The sequence below is a fragment of the Schistocerca cancellata genome, chromosome 1, assembly GCF_023864275.1.
Source record: "Schistocerca cancellata isolate TAMUIC-IGC-003103 chromosome 1, iqSchCanc2.1, whole genome shotgun sequence".
Taxonomy (NCBI): domain Eukaryota; kingdom Metazoa; phylum Arthropoda; class Insecta; order Orthoptera; family Acrididae; genus Schistocerca; species Schistocerca cancellata.
This window is the reverse complement of record NC_064626.1, coordinates 1127688965-1127711158: the sequence shown is the minus strand read 5'-3', so window position 1 is coordinate 1127711158 and position 22194 is coordinate 1127688965. Positions and strand designations below refer to the sequence as shown.

The 22194-nt window shown below is 40.1% G+C and overlaps 1 protein-coding gene across 1 annotated transcript in view; it reads right to left on the bottom strand.

Annotated features, from left to right (window-relative positions):
* LOC126092557 (ATP-dependent zinc metalloprotease YME1L-like) overlaps window positions 1–22194 on the bottom strand; it is a 220348-nt gene that overhangs the window by 182202 nt on the left and 15952 nt on the right. Inside the window, exons 5-6 of the mRNA XM_049908222.1 lie at window positions 7860–8103; window positions 5518–5650 (exon numbers count right to left, since the gene is read on the bottom strand). Of these exons, the coding sequence (XP_049764179.1) occupies window positions 5518–5650; window positions 7860–8103 (377 nt within the window). The remainder of the gene's footprint in view (window positions 1–5517; window positions 5651–7859; window positions 8104–22194) is intronic.

Genomic DNA, 22194 nt, shown 5'->3' with positions numbered 1-22194 from the left:
AAGCTATATGTGAAGCAGTTGTTTATCAGTAGAATATTCCCTGAATGGTTGAAATATGCTGAAGTTAAGCTACTGTTTAAAAGGGAGATAAAGAAACAGCATCAAATTCCTGTCCAATTTCACTTTTGCCAGCATTCTCAAAAATTTTTAAAAGATAATGTACAATCGGCTTTATAACCATCTTATCACAAATAACATACTGTCAAAGTAGCGGTTCAGATTTCTAAAGGGTTCTGGTATTGAGAATGCTATCTACACTTACAATGAAAATGTACTTAATTCATTAGACAACAAACTGGTATATTTTGTGATCTGTCAAAGGCATTTGACTGTGTAAATCACAATATCCTTTTAAGTAAATTAGAATATTACGGTGTAACAGGAAATGCTGCAAAATGGTTCAAATCTTACATCTCTGGCAGGAAACAAAGGGTTTATTAGGGAAAAGACATGTATTAAGCTATCAGGCATCATCCATCTGGGAACTGGTTACATGTGGGGTTCCATCTTAGGGCCCTTACTTTTTCTTGTGTATATCAATGACCTTTCATCAGTCACATTACCAGATGCCAAGTTTGTTTTCTTTGCCGATGATACAAATATTGCAATAAATAGCAAATCAAGTGTAGCCTCCAAAAAATTGGCTGATAAAATATATGTGGACATTACTCACTGGTTCCTAGCCAATTCTTTGTCACTAAATTTTGAAAAAATACAGACGCTTCTTAACAAAACTCTATTTGAAATGTGAATTGTTTCAGACATATGGGATATAAAAATGAAAAAGTTAGCATACTATGCTTACTTTCAGTCCATTATGTAATATGGGATTATTTTTGGGGTAATTCCTCAAGCCAAGCTAAAGTTTTCTGGGCACAAAAACAATCAATAAGAGTTATATGTGGTGTGAACTCAAGAATATCCTGCAGAATCTTGTTTAGGGAACTAGGGATACTAACTACTGCTTCCCAATATATTTATTCCTTAATGAAATTTTTCATTAAAAATACATCACTTTTTCAAACCAACAGCTCAATTCATGGAATCAGTACTAGAAACATGAATAATCTTCACAGGGATTTAAAGTCACTTACTCTTGTACAAAAAGGTGTGCATTATTCAGGAACACACATTTTCAATAACTTGCCAGCAGCCATAAAAAGATTAACAACCAGTGAAACTCAGTTTAGAAGAAGCCCAAAGGATTTATTGGTGGCCAACTCCTTCTACTCCATTGATGAATTTCTTAGTAGAACCAACTGATTTTGTGTGGACCATTTCAGTGCAGTAATGTGTTCATTGCAAATAAGTGTGTGTGTGTGTGTGTGTGTGTGTGTGTTTGAGGGTGCATGACATGCTACTATTCACACCCAACAGGAAATCCCATGCACTATTTTCCACCTCATAATTCCCACAGTGACAGTCAAGTGAGTCATAGTAAAATGCCCTCATACAGTCCAAGGGTCTTGTGAGCTCTTCCTGTTCCATGTGAAGAAAGCCATGTATGAGTGTCCTTCGAAAGTGATTACAAGTAAAGCAAAATACATCCAAAGGAAAGGCTGACAGTGACTCTTATTGATGGCAGAGGTTCTTAAGTAACATGCAATGGTCAGTGCTATAAGAACGAGGTTTAATAATCAATGGCACTCTTTTTTCAATTACCTGTCACCATTACAGGACCATCATCTTAAATACCATCTATTCACTACTCTACATACCTGACCGTCTCTTCCCTTCAAAATTCTTTCTAGAGAAAACCTGACCTACTTGAGTGTTAACCTGGACTCAACACTTCTTGCTTCCCAGGACCAAACCCTAGCTGCCCATAAAGGCTGGATGTGGATGGAGCAGCTATCTGGGCATATAAAGCAATGCTGTAACTAAACTCAGTACAGACTCATCACATTGGGGACCTTCACATCAGCCACACTCTTAATCTTCTTAATAATAGGCACTGTGTATTGCTGCTTCAAGCACAGAGTCACACTGATCCCACCCCTACCAACCCTCAACCAGTGGACCTATACCAATAGTGTTGCCCATGAGGAAATAGTTTAGCTGCAGAAAAGTTGCAAGTGAACTCCTACATATAGTGTGAGCCAAAGATTCAATAGAATAAGTCTGAAATGAACTGTGTAAAAGCCAACTAGGTTCAATCATAGCCATGAATTCAGAGGGAGGAACTCTTCTAAGAGGAGAAGAGTATAACACTGCAAGCCAAGGTACAGGAGCTTTGGCATAATCATACTAGTTGCTATAACCCACTGACAGAGCTTTACACAACACTACCCACCCAGGAGCCACAGCATTACTGTCTGGCCAGTGACAATGAAGTTACTGTAGCCTAGGATGCTTCAGTGGTATTATGGCAAGTGGAATGTAACTCCTCCCATGACCACTGAACAAAAAGTTCACTCTGGTGTATATAAATACTGATCGCCCAGCCAGACTGGGCATCAAATCCGCGAGTCATCGGGTTGACATTTGCTGCAGTGTGGGCTTTCACTGTGAGACCACATCCATTCACCCATCATCCTGACAGGATTTCTTGCCTGGGCGGTCCAGTCACAGCACTGATGATAGCCAAGGGTCAAATTGAGGCTCTCCCAGCTACCAAGTTACTGACCATATGCTGACACCAGTAACCATCAGCCAGAAATCAAGGCCATGGTTTGCACCCAGGATGTCTACTCTCACCACCACAACTACACAGGTGCCCCAGTCCCCTTGCCAGCAGTGCACCTTAGGCCACACCACCATACTAGTACCTGACACAGTGCAGACACCACTGCCATGGAACACATACATAGCAAGGTCAATCCACTTCTGACCTGCACTAGATGTTGCCTCTGCAAGCATCTTCATGACTACACATCAGGCTCTCTGGTATGTGGCGTCAACGATAGCCCACAAGTATGTTCTGCTAGGCTGAACTCTTTACCTGAGCTTGTTATGATGTATAAGCACACAGCACCTTTCAGCAGTTTGGAGATCAAAAACGTCGGTTTTTCATAAGCTTCTGTAGCAAAGGAAGCTATCTGCTTCAGCACAACTGGTAAGAAATATTTACACACAAGAGCACTAAGAACTATTGGATGATTTTCCTTAGTTCCTTTTTCTAGTTCCGGCACTACATACCTGGTGTAGAAATATGAAACCAGAATTTGGTTGCAATAATTACACATCTGTTGTTTGAAACTGATAAACAATGTTTTATTCAAAATAATCTCCATTGCTATTTACACATTTCTCCCACCTCTCCAGTAGGCTATGAATGCCACGCTAAAAAAAAAAAAAAAAAAAAAAAAAAAAAAAAAAAAAAAAAAAAAAAAAAACAGTTCTTCATCCATGATTTACAACATTCAGGATTATCAAAATATATACATTTTTTGTCACCTCTCACTATTCAATGAAGAAACAACTTTCTTTTGTATTGGCGAGCAGCATGTCACAAGTGGTCTTTCAATTTGCTTGTAGTCTTTCACTCAGTTCATGTGGCACTTTCCCACTTTGTGAACCTTTCCCATATCTTTCAACCAAAGAGAAATGGCTTTCTTCATCACATTCAATTGTTCTGTGAGTTCCTGTTGAGTTTGAGTATCATCTTCATCCAATAAAACCTGTGGTTTGTTGTCTTCAAACTTTTTCAGTGGTTTCCTGCACTTGTCATTTCTCATGTCAAAATCACCACTTTTGAATTTTTCAAACCGCTTGAAACACTGTGTTTTCCCAAGACCATGTTTGCCAAAAGCTTCAACAAGCATTTGATGCAATTCTGCAGCAGTTTGCTCCAAATGATAACAGAAATCCAATGCTGTCTGCAAATCGTAGTTCGTAGGCACAAACTTCAACATGTTTATGGGTTTGAAACAGAAACTGATGCATGGAACTTGAGTTACTGTGTGTTGACATTCGCCATCAGCTGTTATAGGAAGCAGATGGTGCTGTAGATGTGGTCTCAAGGGCCCTACAGTGACAGCTAGCACCATCTATAGGGAAATTCCAGTTGCATACTTCTACACCTGATACATTTCCAACTCTGTTCTTACATCACAAGATTGCAAGTGTGTACTTGCCACAAAATCCAATATTGTGTTTAGTAAATTCAAGAAGGGCGCTGATGGATAAAACAAGCTGTTTCCTGTGATGTCATGGTAATATGTCAATTCATTCTACATTCTACATGTTAATTGGTTGGAATCAGATGTTTGCAGGTTGAACAGTATATTTATGTTAGTACTTTCATTATGAAATATCCACCAACGGTGGCAGATGATGAAAGCTTAATAGTAGTAAGCTATGTATCTGGAAAAATTTAAAACTCTTTATGAGCACACATAGTTTAGAATTCTGACATTTAGAATTTATTGGTTGTAATTAATATTAAAAAGTGATTTATTTAAGAAAAATTTAATTTTACTTTTGTAACAAGGTAATATTAGATTATTTTAATACAAACAGAGTGTAAGACAGTAAGTATTATACACACAAAGACTTATGTTGCATTTTGCCTGTAGCAGCATATGAGCAGACAGCTGTATTTTCTCAGTACAGTATTTTACCCTTTGGTGTGAGTTGGTGATGGTTTTGTATACACCCACTTGAAGAGGGAACCAATCTATTGTAACTGACTAATGGGAAATAAGTAAAGGTTTCAACTGTCTTTGAGATGTCCTTGACTTGTTTGGCTCACTCACCTCAACCAAAGGACACTTATACCCTTACCCGTTTCATCAATACAGTATCAGTTCACTATCAAATGAAGCAGCCTACAATTGCTGTTGCCAGACATTGTTTTAGATAAATATTTTTTATTAACAGATGTTATTTTCATAACCAATTTGACAATTTTCGTGCTCTCATGAGAGGTTTAAAATAATCTTATCATGGGAATTGACTGAACTGAGCTCCAAGATATTTTCCATGCATACAAAGTGAAATTTATCAGATTTTCTTATGATACTCTGTTGCTGAAGCCACTGAAGAGTAAGTTGCGGGAAATACTTGAGTGCATACAAAAAGTACACACTAATATAAAGACATTTTGACATTCAGTTGAAGGAAACAATGTATTTTGACCTACAATGACACATGTAGGTAAGTCCTTGGCTTGTGCCATTATACTCTCTTCTTCTTAGAACAATTTGACCATATGAATTCTTGACTGTGGATAAACCTCAAACTCATCAATGTTTACACAGTTCATTTCAGATACATTCTGTTGGGTCTTTGGCTCACACTATTTATATGAGCTCACTCGCAACTTTTCAGCAGCGAAGATATATCTAATTGATGTGTCTTTATGCAAAACACACCATGCCTTCAAGCTAAGAGATGATCTCTCCTTGCACCCTACATATGGTCAATTGTTATTATTTTGCTGTACTGATGAGCACTTAAAATGTCTGGTTTGCTTATGCCAAAGCATCTAGCTTCAATACGGCAAGACAGGCACAGAGGTACACATAGAAACACATAGATACATACAGATAGATAATAGAGTGAAATATAACTTACCCATCCATTTCAGATAATAACTGGTTAATTGTTTGGTTTGCATAAGGATGGAAGTTTGAGCTTGTACGTTTTGCTCCAATGGAGTCTATTTCATCAATAAATATTATACATGGAGCACAGGTTTTTGCTCTCCCTGTGAAGGAAAGGTTAAAAATAAGATAGTTGGATATTTGCATAAATTCTTATCAAACTGAAAAACGTTATCTTGAGCTCTGTGTTTAACTTGCAAAAAATGCAATTTTTTGAAGACTGTTAGCAGGATTGTATATGAGTTGCCAACTTTCAACAATAAAAGACGGAGTGTTGATGATGACTCTTTCTTAGTTGAAGGCCACAATTTGTAAGATGACACTGACTTTTCCAGAGAGATGAACTAATGCAATCCACCTAGGTTACCAGCCGACAATATTTGTTCAATCTTTCAAATAGTTCCCATTCATCATGTTTACTCTAAATATCCCTCCATGAATTGTACATTATTTCTAACGACAAATGGATAGCCTGTCATATGTTTGAAATTGGTAGTAAAGATTTTGGTAAATCAGCTTATGACTCAACATCTCCTCTTGTCTTGTATACTCGTAGCAAAAGAAAAATTAATCAAAATGAGTCTGTATTTATTTGGGTTAAAGGTAAAGGTGTATGTGAATATGTAAAATTTGTAGCTGATTGTACTTTGTATTTCCATAAATAAAGATCTGTAGCGTCAGCCACTAACAGGACAAGAGTACATCTAGAACTGGAGGCTCAAGGGTGCAACAATTTTGTTCACTTTTAAGATCTGGATTTACTGCATGTCTGTTTACAGTTATGGAGTACACAACACAATGGCATATTTTCCACAGCTCATATTTATTGATTTAACAGAAGGCTGCATCAATTCTATATATGCTGATACATCATACACTGCTTAAAAATTGCTAAGGAACAGAGACATTATTGGACAGGAAAACGAAAAATGGTACAGATTTCACCACTTGAAAAAGCAAGGTAACAGACATAAATAACATTCATGTTTGACACAGGTCAGACTCCCAACATAAAGGTTCATACCAGACGCTCAGTAAGAAATATGCCCTCCTCAGGCACTAATAACATTTTTTACCTGTTATTCATGCTGGCTACCAAACTGCTGAGGAGTCCTTGGTGAATATCATCCCAATCCTCTCTCAAGGCAGTTTTCAATTCTTGCACAGTTCAGGAAGAGGACACTCATTGAGAAACACATCTACCAAGAGCATCCCAGGCATGTTCTAGATGTCTACGTCCAAGGAGTATGCAGGCCATTCCATATGTTCCATATCTTCACTTTCCAATGTGTCTGAAACCTCAACAGTCATAGTCAACAGAAATTTGGGATGTACCACACCCCTAAATAGACAGACATGATCCAGAATAATCTCCTTCAATATCTCAGTGCTGTCACTGTACTTCATGCAATGATACACAATGGTGCTTGGTCATTGCACATAATGCCTGCCCATACCATAATGTCTAGGCCACTGATGACATTCATGAACATTCTATGTGGTGTTCTCCTCTCTGTCCACACTAACTGATGGCCAAAATCAGCTGCCACATCAAAGAACATTACTCTAGACCATTGTCATTGACCCCAACCAACATGCTCCCTACACCAATGAAATCTTTTTCCATGATGGCGCCGTTGAAGTGGGATGCCTTTAACAGGATTCTAAGCATACAAACCAGACTGATTTAATCACTGCAAAATGGTTCCAGCAGAGACACACGTGACAATAGCACCTACAATATCTGAAGTGATCTGCCTGTAAGTGAGATGTCTGTTCCTTTACTCTACTATAGCTACGTATTTATCCTCATGTGATGTGGTGGTCTGCCTATGAGAACTGGCATGCTTTCACACAGTGTTTCCAACCTCAGTGGCCTTCTTTTTAAACTTTTGGTCAAACCCATTACTGTGGCCACAGTAAAGATGCTCTCACTAGCTTGGAGGTGTCCAGCTGCTTGTCCATAATCATAGGCACTCAAAAGATGTCTTGCAGACATGTTGCTTTACCACATGATTTGTTGCACTAATCAGCTTCACAAAAACCCTCATCAAACACTGTACTGCATGAATTGTCAGATGCATACAGCGTGTTCATAGACAGGCTTCACTGCAGTTAGTACTTCCCACCATCTACAGTTCATTTTACTATTGTTTGTCAGGTGTTCCGTAGCAACTGCCAGTTTTTCCTTAGCAATTGGTAACTGTTCCTTAGCAAGTGTCAGTTGTTCCTTAGCAATTGTCGAGCAGTGTACTCTGTGGTTAAGATAGCCATGAAATAACAATAATTAATAAAATTCTTCTTGAAACTCACTGAAGAGATTGCGAACTCTTGCAGCTCCTTGGCCAACAAGAATGTCATCAAATTCTGAACCAGATGAATGAAAGAATGGCACCCCAGCTTCACCTGCTACAGCACGAGCTAGAAGGGTTTTTCCAGTACCTGGAGGTCCAATAAGCAGAATGCCTTTAGGAAGCTTGGCACCCAATGCTGAAAACTTTTCTGGATTCTTCAAGAATTCAACTAAACATTTCAATTCTTGTTTTGCCTCATCAACCTGAAACACATAATATATGTCAACATTACATAGATTTTCCCTTCACCAATATCATGAAATAATGTACATGTCTAAAAGTTTTGCTATTAAAACTTTGAGAAGTGTGATCAACAAGATACTACATTTTAATTAGTCACTAATTTGCCTTGTATTTTGTCAAAAAGCATATATGAACAGTGCATTGTATAAAAAGCATTATTTTCTAGTTTAGTGTTCAGAAGATGATTATTTGCTTTTTATCACTCAGTTCAGGGGCACCCATGGATTTCATGGGCCCCTTGACAAACTTTTGTTAGGGCCCCCCAAGCCTTCTCAGCCCACAGGAGTTAACTGTCTGAAATACTGATTCTTCAGTACACTGTTTTACACTTGAGTAATAAATAAATGCCGTTTGCACAGCACATTCTCAATAATTTATTTATTAATTGAATGACCATTTTTGAATAAATACAAATATTAGTACACACAGTAATAATAACAATAGTAGCCCCTAAAACAAAGAAAACTTAAATTTATTGAGAAACTTTTGCAGCATACTTTGCTACCTTGATTTAAATAGTAGTACATGCAATAATAATAATAATAATAATAGCCCCTAAAACAAAGAAACCTAACATTTATTGAGAAACCTTTGCAGCATACTTTGTTATCTTGATTTAAAATGTCTAGCTGAAACTGTTAGTGTCAGTTGAACGATTCCTGACAATTGTAAATGGAACACTGAATCTTCTATTGTTGCAGCTGATTAAGTTATCCATTACATTTCTGAAGCTCATTTTAGAAGCACATGCATGCTCTACTGATAACAGCAATAGATGATTAATTTTCTCTTGGTCTAAAGTTGATCTTAAATTATTGATTAATTTTTTATTAATGCTAATTTACCAAACTCTCTATCACCTGAAGCAATATCCACTTATAAGATGGTGAAAATCCTAAGTGCAATGCTAATTTCATGAAACACAGAGTGTAACCTCAACTTATAAATTTAATTTAGAAGAACAAATATTTATTTTTTGTTGTTTTTGTCAAACCCAGAAAAGTCCCCACATTCACGGACTTAAACATTTATATCTCTTCAATAAGTGTATCACTCATATCATAAAGAAAAGTTTTAATTACTTTCTTAATTGTATCACTATCATCCAAAGTATTATTTATTCTAAATATGGTTTCAAATGTTAGTCAGTTCCTCATTTCTACATACTGAGAATCCATCTGATCTTGCCTATGATTTCTTCTTCTTCTTCTTTCTGCTTAATTGTAACAGTAAAAGCTTTAATATTTTTCATTTCAATATCAAGGAAAATATCTTTGGACTGCAGAATCAAACTTCTTACATTTATATGGTCCAAAATATCCCTCCAAACATTCAAGAGACTCAACATTTCAAACTTAGAGAAATATTTGATCAGCCCATTTAATTCTGCTATCCTATTTTGAGACACTGCACTGACTTTTTTTGTATTTTAAGGTTTCTATCACTTCTGGTAACTTCTCTGCTATAGGCTTTACTCTCTCAATTCTTGTCTTCCATCTCGTTTGAGACAGACCATGAAGAAATTGAGCATCAATGTAATTTAATAACGCTTCCCATGTTTGTGAGCTTGTACTGAAGAAATTGTGCTGCTAATTCAGACAACTTAAAGGATGTACCTACAACTTCATTACTTCATGTAGCATGTAATCGTACTAAGTTCAAAGTATGAGCTGAACAAGGAGAAAAAATTGCCAGCAAATAAATGTTTCTAATTTTTGCTGGCACGCAATTTACTAGCCCAGCCACATTATTCCATTATCAAAGCACTGACCACAGCAGTGCCATAAATCAATTTCATGCTTGTCCAACACATTTATAATAGCGTTACTAATTGCATCAGTTGTCTTTTTCTGCAAATCAAAATATTCCAGAAACCTCTCACGGATTGCTCATTTATTTCCTTCTTTGTTAAAATAAAAACTTTAAATTCAAAATATTCTGTTTGCCCTAGGCACACCTGGAGTAGTGTCTCAAATAAGTGAAAAAAACTGAGCTTCCTGCCTTTCTTCTAAGATTTTTCTTTTGTATACACTGAGGTGACCAAAGTTAGGGGATACTTCCTAATACTGTCTCAGATCTCCTTTTGCCCGGTGCACTGCAGCAACTTCACATGGCATGGACTCAACAAGTTGTTTGAAACTCCCCTGCAGAAATATTGAGCCATGCTGCCTCTATAGCTATCCACTTGTCCAGAATGTTCTTCAAACCAGTCGCAAACAATTTTGGTCCCGTGACATGCTGTGTTGTCATCCACAAAAATTTCATCATTGTTTGGGAACATTAAGTCTATGAATGACTGCAAATGGTTTCCACTATTTTCAGTAATGATTGATTCTGTTGGACCAGAGCAGCCAGTCCATGCCATGTAAACACAGCCCACACCATTATGGAGCCACCACCAGCTTGCACAGTGCCATTTTGACAACCTGGATCCACTGCTTTGAGAGATTTGTGCCACACTGAAACCTTAACAACTGATATCAGGACTCATCTGGCCAGGTCTCAGTTTTTCATCCATCTACAGTCCAGGCACTTAAATGTGATTTGCAGAGTACCCATGTAGATTTAGAATCTATGTACCAACACTTCCACAGGTTATCTAAATATTTAGATCGAGTTACATGCAGTTCAGTGTATTTCTTATTACTACCTCATGAGCTACTGTAACATAGTGAGTCCAGTAATTCTAATATAGTGAGTCTAGTAATTCTAATGTTAGCTTCTCCTGTGTGTTGCACGAGTAGTACTTCGTCTTGAGCTTTATTGAAAGTCACCCCCGGATGAAAAATCCTCCGTATGAGCAACCCCCATTCTGGCACATCCCCTTCCCAGTAATTGAGTGCAAAATCCATTTTTCTTATTATCTTCCCGTTCCTTAGGTAATGACCTAGAAAATACAAGTAAGAGATAAGTAAGGTGCACTTCACCAGGTTTGAATCTTTGATAAATTCATTCCATTTCCAAGCTGCAGTACTTCTATGAAATCACTTGATACGCAATATTATTAATAACAGTATTACTAATAGTAATATTCTTACTAAGTTCTCTAGGAGTATTTCCTAATGCTTTTCACACTTTCTGAATCTCCCTCTGGTGTTTTACATAATCGCCCAAGGAAAGGACACCAGTTTCTTCACCAAAACCTATACATTGTTCTAATGCCTCTACTCAACCATGAGTATATGAGATTTGGCCAAGTGGATAATTCCTCTATATGCTTCATCTTATCATCTTCCTCTTTAAACTGTTCTTTGACCTCCCTTCTGACTAAGTCACACTGTTTTTCTATTTCAGTCTGTAACTCCTTCAGTAACTTCATTAAAGTCACTTCTATATTAGAAATTTTATCTAATTTTGAAGATATTTCTTTAATGTTTGTTGGTTTGTGATGGTACTTCTCCTTGGGTTTCCACACTATTAGCCAACTCCTCTTTCATGAATTTAATGCTTTTAGATAATTCTTCTAATTTCTCCAATTTTTTAAATTTCTCTAATATTTCTAATAAACTGTCTTCTGTGTTGTGGATAGTAACCAGCATGCAGTAGAGGTGGCAATATATTTACTTAATAGTACATAAATACTGTTATTCTGTCTTATCGCAAATACAAGCAATGAGTGAAATGTCTTTCTAAATCTCTTCACAGAATGAATTTTTAAAAGAAATCTTAGGTTTGTGCTATTTATAGCTCCTCTAAAGCTGCACTGCCAGGTGTGTTGTTCTGCTGATGTGCGACACAAAGGCACAGCAATGTAGCAATGAGCCACTGCATACTCCTCACATAGTCATCTAACTGGCTGCTGCACTGTGAATTGAGCTGTGCTGTTGTCATGCTGGTCAGCTGCCAGAGGGATGCCATTGGAGATCTCTGCTGCAACTGTAGTCTCCTAATTACAATACCACAGTCCTCAGTGCCGTCAGTTAAATTCTTTGCTAGTCATGTACTAATGGTTAATTAAGCATACAAATATTTTTCACTGTTGAACCCATTGCTATGATCAACTAATATTCTTTTCTGAACATCTGAGTTCAGTTAACACTCCTTGGATTTCAACCAACTTAAACTATTTCTTCTTAACTAATCAAATCAATTCATACAACACCATTGCATGTGCCCACTTACATCTTTTATGTTATTAACTTGGGTTGCTCTAGGCAACATCATATCTTCTTGTATTATTTTTGTCAATATTCATGACAAATCTTTATTATCATGAATGCTCTATTCTTTTAGTACCTCTAATTCATGTCTTGCATAATTTTTTTTTTGTCTACTGACTGGTTTGATACGGCCCGCCACGAATTCCTTTCCTGTGCTAACCTCTTCATCTCAGAGTAGCACTTGCAACCTACATCCTCAATTATTTGCTTGACGTATTCCAATCTCTGTCTTCCTCTACAGTTTTTGCCCTCTACAGCTCCCTCTAGTACCATGGAAGTCATTCCCTCATGTCTTAGCAGATGTCCTATCATCCTGTCCCTTCTCCTTATCAGTGTTTTCCACATATTCCTTTCCTCTCCAATTCTGCATAGAACCTCCTCATTCCTTACCTTATCAGTCCACCTAATTTTCAACATTCGTCTATAGCACCACATCTCAAATGCTTCGATTCTCTTCTGTTCCAGTTTTCCCACAGTCCATGTTTCACTACCATACAATGCTGTACTCCAGACGTACATCCTCAGAAATTTCTTCCTCAAATTAAGGCCAGTATTTGATATTAGTAGACTTCTCTTGGCCAGAAATGCCTTTTTTGCCATAGCGAGTCTGCTTTTGATGTCCTCCTTGCTCCGTCCGTCATTGGTTATTTTACTGCCTAGGTAGAAGAATTCCTTAACTTCACTGACTTCATGACTGATGTTAAGTTTCTTGCTGTTCTCATTTCTACTACTTCTCATTACCTTCGTCTTTCTCCGATTTACTCTCAAACCATACTGTGTACTCATTAGACTGTTCATTCCGTTCAGCAGATCATTTAATTCTTCTTCACTTTCACTCAGGATAGCAGTGTCATCAGCGAATCGTATCATTGATATCCTTTCACCTTGTATTTTAATTCCACTCCTGAACCTTTCTTTTATTTCCATCACTGCTTCCTCAATGTACAGATTGAAGAGTAGGGGCGAAAGGCTACAGCCTTGTCTTACACCCTTCTTGCACTATGGCACCAAAATGGAGTATAACTGGTGTTGGTAGGTTATGAGGTGATACACTCCACACATGATCTGTCAATCAATAACATGTGGGTCAACTTTATCTTCCAAATAATTTTTGTCACCATTCTTGCACTTAAGCGATGTAGTGGACCGACTGTGGAGTGCCGCAGAATCATGCCAGGTAACTCGTTTTCCTTTGTCGTTGGGGTAGGTGCTGAAAGAGGTATAGGATCTATTTAAGCTACTGAAATGATTTCATCAGGTTTGCAATAGCTCTTCTGTGTTATAACAGCCACATTCCCATGGTCCGTTACTTGTACAATAGCAACTGATGCAGATGTCTCATAAGCTATAGCTTACAACAGTTTGTAACATGTTATGCTATGCTTTGACATTTGATAGTGAAGCGACAGAACGACAGTTCTAAAGTCTTCTTCAGTTTTTCAATCATTTACATTCTTGCCAGCACTCCTTTTCTCCTTAGCTTCCATGGCACTGCCAAGCCATGACATCAAAGCATACGTGGGCCTCCACAGCAGGTGGAGGTGCACAATCATCATTGCATCCCGTCGACATTTGGAGCTGGCAGCTTTTGCATACCATCTGCACATATGTTAAGCTAAACCATGCACAGTGGAATGTCACACATTTAAAAACTACCTAAATTACATTTTCAGCTTCCACAAACATCTTTTTTTGGTCTAGGAGGATAAAAATGGAACACAGTGTTTCATAGAATCCCATGTTAAACCACAAATTGTACAAATTTTGCACACATGTAAGTTATAAATTTTCTTAATTTAGAATACAATCAAGTTTGTTATGTAAAGAATACTAAAAATTTCTTTTCAGAATTACTGTGTGTTTAAATGTGGAAATACGTAGATATGAAAATGTCACAAAAATATTAAAGTACAAAAATAAAAATATTTAAATATTTGAATTATTAAAATGGTCATAAAGATTTGAGGTACAAAATTTTCAATGAGCTTTAAGTAATAGTATAGTTTACAAAGTCATCCTCTTGCAGCTTCTTGTGTTATGAAAAGCTGATGTCTTAGTGATGTCTGCTCATCCTGACCCTGGAAACTTAATCCATTCTGGTTTTAAGCATCCTTCTTTAAATCTTCTCTCCTCCTGCTATGGTTTCTGGAGAGCCTTGATCTTCAGATTGGTTTTCCCAGATGTGAATTTGTGCTACAACAGTGGAATCTTGCTCAATCGCAAATCCAAGATTGTCCTAATTGCACAAAAGTGTCATTTCCAAGTCCTGAAAGTGACTAAAGACAGGAAGTGCAACCATGATATTTTTTCCATCACTCTAGCGTATTTTTTTGCTTATTACTGCCCGTTTTTTTTCCCAGAAGGAACTGTAACAATTCGCTTTTCCTCAACTTGACCATATAAAAAAAGTAATTCTCTCCATAGTGACACCCAGTTTGGTACAGTATTTACATTATTTTCAATATCATTACTACCACAATCATGAGCAGAACTTGGCATTTCCAACACGACAGACTTTACCCCTATCTGCTTCATAACTCCCCCGCAGCATCTAACAACTTCACAATAAATTTATTCATCTTTATTTGCCATTGACAATTAACACAATGGAACAGCTTTTATGTCTTATACCTAAAACTGATATGTTTAGTTCTATACCAAACTACAGACGTTAATCATACACCCTAAGTTTCAAGATATGTTTTGTATATTTTATTACATGCTTAATCACATATATTTATACTTCATTATATACACAATTACAAGGATCTATTGTAAAAGTTCATGAATATAGGGATGTTGTTGATGTTGTTGTGGTCTTGGTTTGATACAGCTCTCCATGCTACTCTACCCTATGCAAGCTTCTTCATCTCCCAGTACCTACTGCAACCTACATCATTCTGAATCTGTTTAGTGTATTCATCTCTTGGTCTCCCTCTACGATTTTTACCCCCCAAGCTGCCCTCCAATACTAAATTGGTGATGCCCTGATGCCTCAGAATATGCCCCACCAAACTGATCCATTCTCCTAGTCAAGTTGTGCCACAAACTCCTCTTCTCCCCAATTCTATTCAGTACCTCCTAATTAGTTATGTGATCTACCCGTCTAATCTTCAGCATTCTTCTGTAGCACATTTCGAAAGCTTCTGTTCTCTTCTTGTCTAAACTATTTATCGTCCATGTTTCACTTCCATACATGGCTACAGTCCATACAAATACTTGAAGAAACGACTTCCTGACACTTAAATCTGTGGCGCCGATGAAATCGCCCACAACCGTTCTGCCACAGGCCACGCCCTCGGACAATGGACTCACTAACGGCCACTGCTTCGGGCCGGCAGCCATCTTGTCTTGTTGACTCCTGGACACTTTGCCACCTCGGCTCCCGTTGGACCCGCCAAGTGGCTCCGAACACCACGACCACGACTCGCCTGCCCCGCCCACCACACATTGTAAACAAACCACCTCCCGTGCCGCCGGCAACATTTCTGTCATCACCAATGGTACGGCTCACAAGCTTTGCCTCACACCAGTTCCCCCAATCTCCAGTAAACCATGTCGACTTTGTCCCGAGCGCCTCTCTGAAGTTAAAAATCAGATTTCTGAACTACTAAGCTCCAACGTCATTGAACCCTCTGCTAGTAGCTGGTCTACGCCCATACATATGACACCCAAGAAAGACGGGTCCTGGCGCATGTGTGGAGACTACCATCGCCTAAACGCATGAACAATTATAGACACCTACCCCATACCCAACATTGCCGACTTTACCAGTTCCTCGCAGGTGCGACCATGTTCTCTGTTATTGACTGCAAACGAGCCTACCACCAGATCCCCATGGCACCTAAATATACCGAGAAGACAGCAATCACCACCCCGATCAGGTTATTTCAGTTTTGATTCATGCCCTTCGGTCTGAAAAACACAACCCAGACCTGGCAACGCTTCATCAACGAAGTGCTATTCGACTTAAAATTCTGCTTTGCATATCTTGATGACACTCTTGTGTTCAGTTCCTCCGTCGAGAACAACATTCGACATGTGCAAACTGTTATGAACACTCTTGTGGCAGCAGGCATTGAGACCAACCAGGACAAATTGCAGCTACATCAACCCGCTGTCACTTTTCTTGGTTTTCGGGTCTCTGCCGATGGCATTTCACCGCCTCTGAGAAAGTACAAACAATACTAAACCTACCCCGACCTTCGTCATTCAAAGAGCTCCAGTGCTTTCTGGGGACGGTTAATTATTATCACCGACATCTACCTCAGGCTGCGGAGATTCATACTCCACTGACGGACGCCTTGGCAGGCACCAACACTTCTGGATCTCAGCCCGTTCCATGGACCCCTGCTATGACTGACTCTTTCACTGCCCTCAAAAATCTTCTTGCCGAGGCCTGCGCCATCGTGCATCCTCATTCCAATGCGCAGCTTTTCATCACCACAGACATGAGCGATACTGCCATCTGCACTGTCCTTCGCCAGACAATCGACGGCCAAACGTTGTCTCTGCAGTTCTTCTCACGCAAGCTCACCAATGCACAATGGAAATATTCCACATTTGACAGGGAGTTGCTCATGGTCTATGAAGCAATCAAGCATTTTAAGACTGATGTTGAGGAACGCCCTTTCTATGTTTTAACAGACCACAAACCCCTGGCTGCGGCCATTACAAACCCTCCAGCTGACCCGCCTCCTCGCCGCTTCAGATGCATGGACTTCATATCTCAGTTCACCACCGATGTCAGACACATAAAGGGTGCTGACAATATAGTTGCTGATTTCCTTTCTCGAGTTGATGCCATCCATTCGCTGTTAGACCTCTCTGAACTGCCTAACCTCCAACCCGCCGATGAGGAAACACAAAACCTGATTTCAGACTCTACTTCTTCACTACACTTCGTCTGCCACCACCTTCCCTGACATGGTGAGATCTGGTGCGACGGCAGTACGGGCATGTTACGCCCCCTCATTCCAACCACGCTCTGTCGAGCTGTCTTCAACCCATTGCAAGATTTAGCCCACCCCGGTGTTCGTGTGTCCACCCGTCCCGTAGCGGAGTGCTTTGGGTGGAGAAATGTCAACAAGGACTGCCAGCAATGGGCATGCTCCTGTGTCGCGTGCCAACGCTGCAAAGTACACAAGCACACTTCACCTCCCCTCAGCGTCTTTTCGATCCCTCCTGGGCGTTTCCAGCATATTCATATTGACATTGTCGGCCCTCTCTCCCCCTCTAATGGCTTTCGTTATGTTCTCTCGTCTATTGACCGAACAACTCGCTGGGTTGAAACTGTCCCCCTACCCAATATTACGGCAGAAACTGTTGCTCGAGCTTTCGTCGAATGATGGATATTGCATTTCGGATGTCCAGCTATCATCATGACCGACCAGGGCAGACAATTTGAGTCAGCCCTGTTCAACGGGATACGTAATATTTGCGGCATCCGGCACATCCATACCACAGTATATCACCCGCAAAGTAACCGGCTAGTCAAGCGCTGCCACCGCACTTTCAAGGTGGCTCTTCGATGCCATGACTCCCTATGAATGGAGGCCCTTCCCCTTGTGCTACTCAGCATTCGTGCGATCTATAAGGAGGACCTCAAATGCACAATAGTCGAGTTCATATACACCCAGAACATTGTTCTCCCTCGCAAACTTGTGAGCCCTTCCGCTTCTCTCCCTCAGTCTGACTTATCTTCCTTCGTGGACTGCATCAGACGCCACTTCATCAATCTCCACATCCCTCCGCCTGCCAGCCATTCCCGCCCTAAGGTTCACGTTCCGAAATCTCTGGACAATTGCGAGTACGTCATGCTCCGAGATAACACTGTCCGTGCTCCCCTCCAACCTCCATATATCGGCCTCTACCGAGTTCTCTGGCGCTCAGCCAACACCTATGACATTCAGATAAAAGATTCAGCTGTTACAGTCTCTCTCAACAGACTTAAGCCTGCGTCTTCTACCCCCCTTCAGGCCACGACCACGCCCCTCACTGTAGTGGCTCACGACGCTCCGACCACTCGCTCCACATTGGACTTAACACACTCAATCGAGTGACTTCCAGCTCCAATTGTCGAGCTCTCCTCTGACCTCACCCTCTACTCCGGCTCCGGTCTCATGCCCTCCGTCGAGTGACCACATGGTGCCCACATCGAGCTTACCTACGATCACACCCTCGCCGCCGGGCCCTTCACCGGTCCCTTCGACCACTCCACTGTCGCCTGCCTCACCCAGTTGAGGTTTCTCATGACCCCCCATCTTGAATGTGCCCCGTTCGAGGTGTTTGTGCCTGTCCCCCCGGACATAATCCATGACATCTCAATAATACTGCGCAATGATACACTCTTTGTCGTGTGTTTCTCTTCATCCAGTGCTCATGATACAACCTCCACCATTCCCTGCTACCTGGTGAAATGTGTTCCCCTCACCCACCAGAGACATCGCCGTCATCGCTCCGTTCCACCCGCAAACCGTCGGCCTTCCTGTCGCTGCACGACCAGCACGCCCAGTATGATGCCCGGCTCACTTCAACAACTTCCAGGGTCGGTGGCCAAACCTTCCTTCACCACATCTACCCACACAGCTCCCTGAAGATGCTATCGAGCTGACCCCTGCCGACACCATCGTCACCCCCCAGCCTCTTAAGAGTACTATGGAGAGGGGGGCGGGGGAGTTATGTGGTGCCAATGAAATCGACACCAACATCGATATGCATTCATCTTTGGACTCGTAAGATTATCTTTGGCTCATCTGTCATGTTCAGTTCAGTTCTTTGTGGTCCTTGTATGTGTTAAGGTTAATAAATGGACTATGCTAGATTGGGGTGATTACTGGTGCAACCAACCCGGTAATCCAACTCAAATCTATTCTCGATGTTAACAAATTTCTCTTCTTCAGAAACGTTTTCCTTGCCATTGCCAGCCTACATTTTACATCCTCTCTACTTCAACCATCATCAGTTATTTTGCTCCCCAAATAGCAAAACTCATTCACTACTTTAAGCCTCTCATTTCCTAATCTAATTCCCGAGGCATCACCCGATTTTATCCGACTACATTCCATTATCCTCGTTTTGCTTTTGTTGATGTTCATCTTATATCCTCCTTTCAAGACACTGTCCATTCCGTTTAGCTGCTCTTCCAAGTCCTTTGCTGTCTCTGACAGAATTACAATGTCATCGGTGAACCTAAAAGTTTTTATTTCTTCTCCATGGATTTTAATTCCTACTACCAATTTTTCTTTTGTTTCCTTTACTGCTTGCTCAATATACAGATTGAATAACATCGGGGAGAGGCTACAACCCTGTCTCACTCCCTTCCCAACCACTGCTTCCCTTTCATACCCCTCGACTCTTATAACGGCCATCTGGTTTCTGTACAAATTGTAAATAGCCTTTTGCTCCTTGTATTTTACCCCTGCCACCTTCAGAATTTGAAAGAGAGTATTCCAGTCAACACTGTCAAAAGCTTTCTCTAAGTCTACAAATGATAGAAATGGAGGTTTGCCTTTCCTTAATCTAGCTTCTAAGATAAGTCGTAGGGTCAGTATTGCCTCACGTGTTCCGATATTTCTATGGAACTGATCCTCCCCGAGGTCAGCTTCTACCAGTTTTTCCACTCGTCTGTAGAGAATACGCGTTAGTATTTTGCATCCGTGACTTATTAAACTGCTTGTTCGGTAATTTTCACATCTGTCAACACCTGCTTTCTTTGGGATTGGAATTATTATATTCTTCTTGAAATCTGAGGGTATTTCACCAGTCTCATACATCTTGCTCACCAGATGGTAGATTTTTGTCAGGACTGGCTCTCCCAAGGCTGTCAGTAATTCTAATGGATTGTTGTCTATTCCCGGGGCTTTGTTTCGACTCAGGTCTTTCAGTGCTCTGTCAAACTCTTCATGCAGTATCATATCTCCCATTTCATCTTCATCTACATCCTCTTCCATTTCCATAATATTGTCCTCAAGAACATTGTCATTGTATAGACCCCCTATATTCTCCTTCCACCTTTCTGCTTTCCCTTCTTTGCTTATAACTGTAATTTCATGTGAGCTCTTGATTTTAATGCAAGTGGTTCTCTTTTCTCCTAAGGTCTCTTCAATTTTCCTGTAGGCAGTATTTATCTTACCCCTAGTGATATGCGCCTCTACATTCTTACATTTGTCCTCTACCCATCCCTGCTTAGCCATTTTGCACTTCCTGCCGATCTCATTTTTGAGACGTTTGTATTCCTTTTTGCCTGCTTCATTAACTGCATTTTTATATTTTCTCCTTTCATCAATTAAATTCAATATTTCTTCTGTTACCCAAGGATTTCTATTAGCCCTCATCTTTTCACCTACTTGATCCTCTGCTACCTTCACTATTTCATCTCTCAAAGCTACCCATTCTTCTTCTTTTGAATTATGCAACGTACACACACAAAATTGTTAAGGCTTTTGTGGCCACTTGTTGACAAACTGCCTATTGGCTTCTGTCTCGGGTTCCTTGGCTGACGTTTATCTAATGATTTTTGTGCTTTTGTGAACACCACCGGCAATGGAGGGTGAAGCTTTGACAATGCCAGCCACTCGTGCTGGCGAAACGTCAGAAAAATCATTAGATGAACGTCGGCTGAAGATCCCGAGACAGAAGCCAATAGGCAGTTTGTACACACACACATTCACGCAAAAACAACTCACCCACAAATGACCACTATAACAGCTAGAGGCAGTGGTCACATGTGTGTGACTTATGTCTGCCTGAAAGTGTGTGTGTGTGTGTGTGTATGTCTAATTCTGACGAAGGTCCTTAGGCTGAAACATTACTTGTTTAGCAGTCTTCTTGTTGTGTCTCTATGTGACTCATCATCTCCACTGTATGGTAAGTACAAATCTATCCTCCTCATAATATTGTCATTATTCCATCACATTGTCATTTTTTATTTGTAGTTCACTGTCGCTACTTGAGCTTGCATGGTGTCAGTTTCTGACTTGGAGATAGTGATTGCAGCTGAGGACACTGCAATGGCACATGGAGAAATTGAAACATTACTGACATATTCTTCTGTTTGAGTTCAGTAGAGAGGTGACAGCAGAAGAGACAGAGAGAAACATTTGCACCATGTATGGAGGTAATGTGATTGGGCAGAGCCCTGAATGAAAATGGTTTTCTTGTTTTAAGGAGGATCAATTTGACATTAGTGACTCTCCACATTCAGGAAGACCTTCGGGATTTGATGATGATTATTTAAATGCATTAATCTACAATGATTAATATCATCTTACTCAAGAACTGGCAAATGTTAACAAACTGTGATCATTTCACCGTCACGTAACTTTTGCATGCAATGGGGAAGGTTCAAAAATTGAGTGAATGGATACCACATGCTCTAAGCCAAAATCACAAAAATCAAAGGACGGCCATACCATCTCTGTTTCCTCGTCATCAATTGACTCATCAACAGCACTGACCATTCCTATCCTGTACCATTACTGGTGATAAGAAATGGTGTCTTTATGCTAACATAAGGAAAAGAAAAAAATAGTTCAGCCCAAATGGAGCAGCAAATCCCCAAATAAAGACTTGCACACATCCACAAAGGTAATGTTATGCATCTGGTGGAATAGCAAAGATGCGGTGCACTACAAATTGCTTCCCCAAGGTGTAATTGTCACTGCCGACATTTATTGTCAACAACTGAGACATCTTGCAGAAATAATCCAAGAGCAATGACCAGGAAGACTGTGTGAAGTGATGCTAATCCACAATACCGCGCCCACCTGCATTCTGCTGGACCGACAAAAAACACTATACAGGAATTGAGTTGGGAAGTCATTCGACACCCGCATTATTCACTGTATCCCGCATACTCAAGATTTTCACCTTTTCTGCTCTCTATGAAAC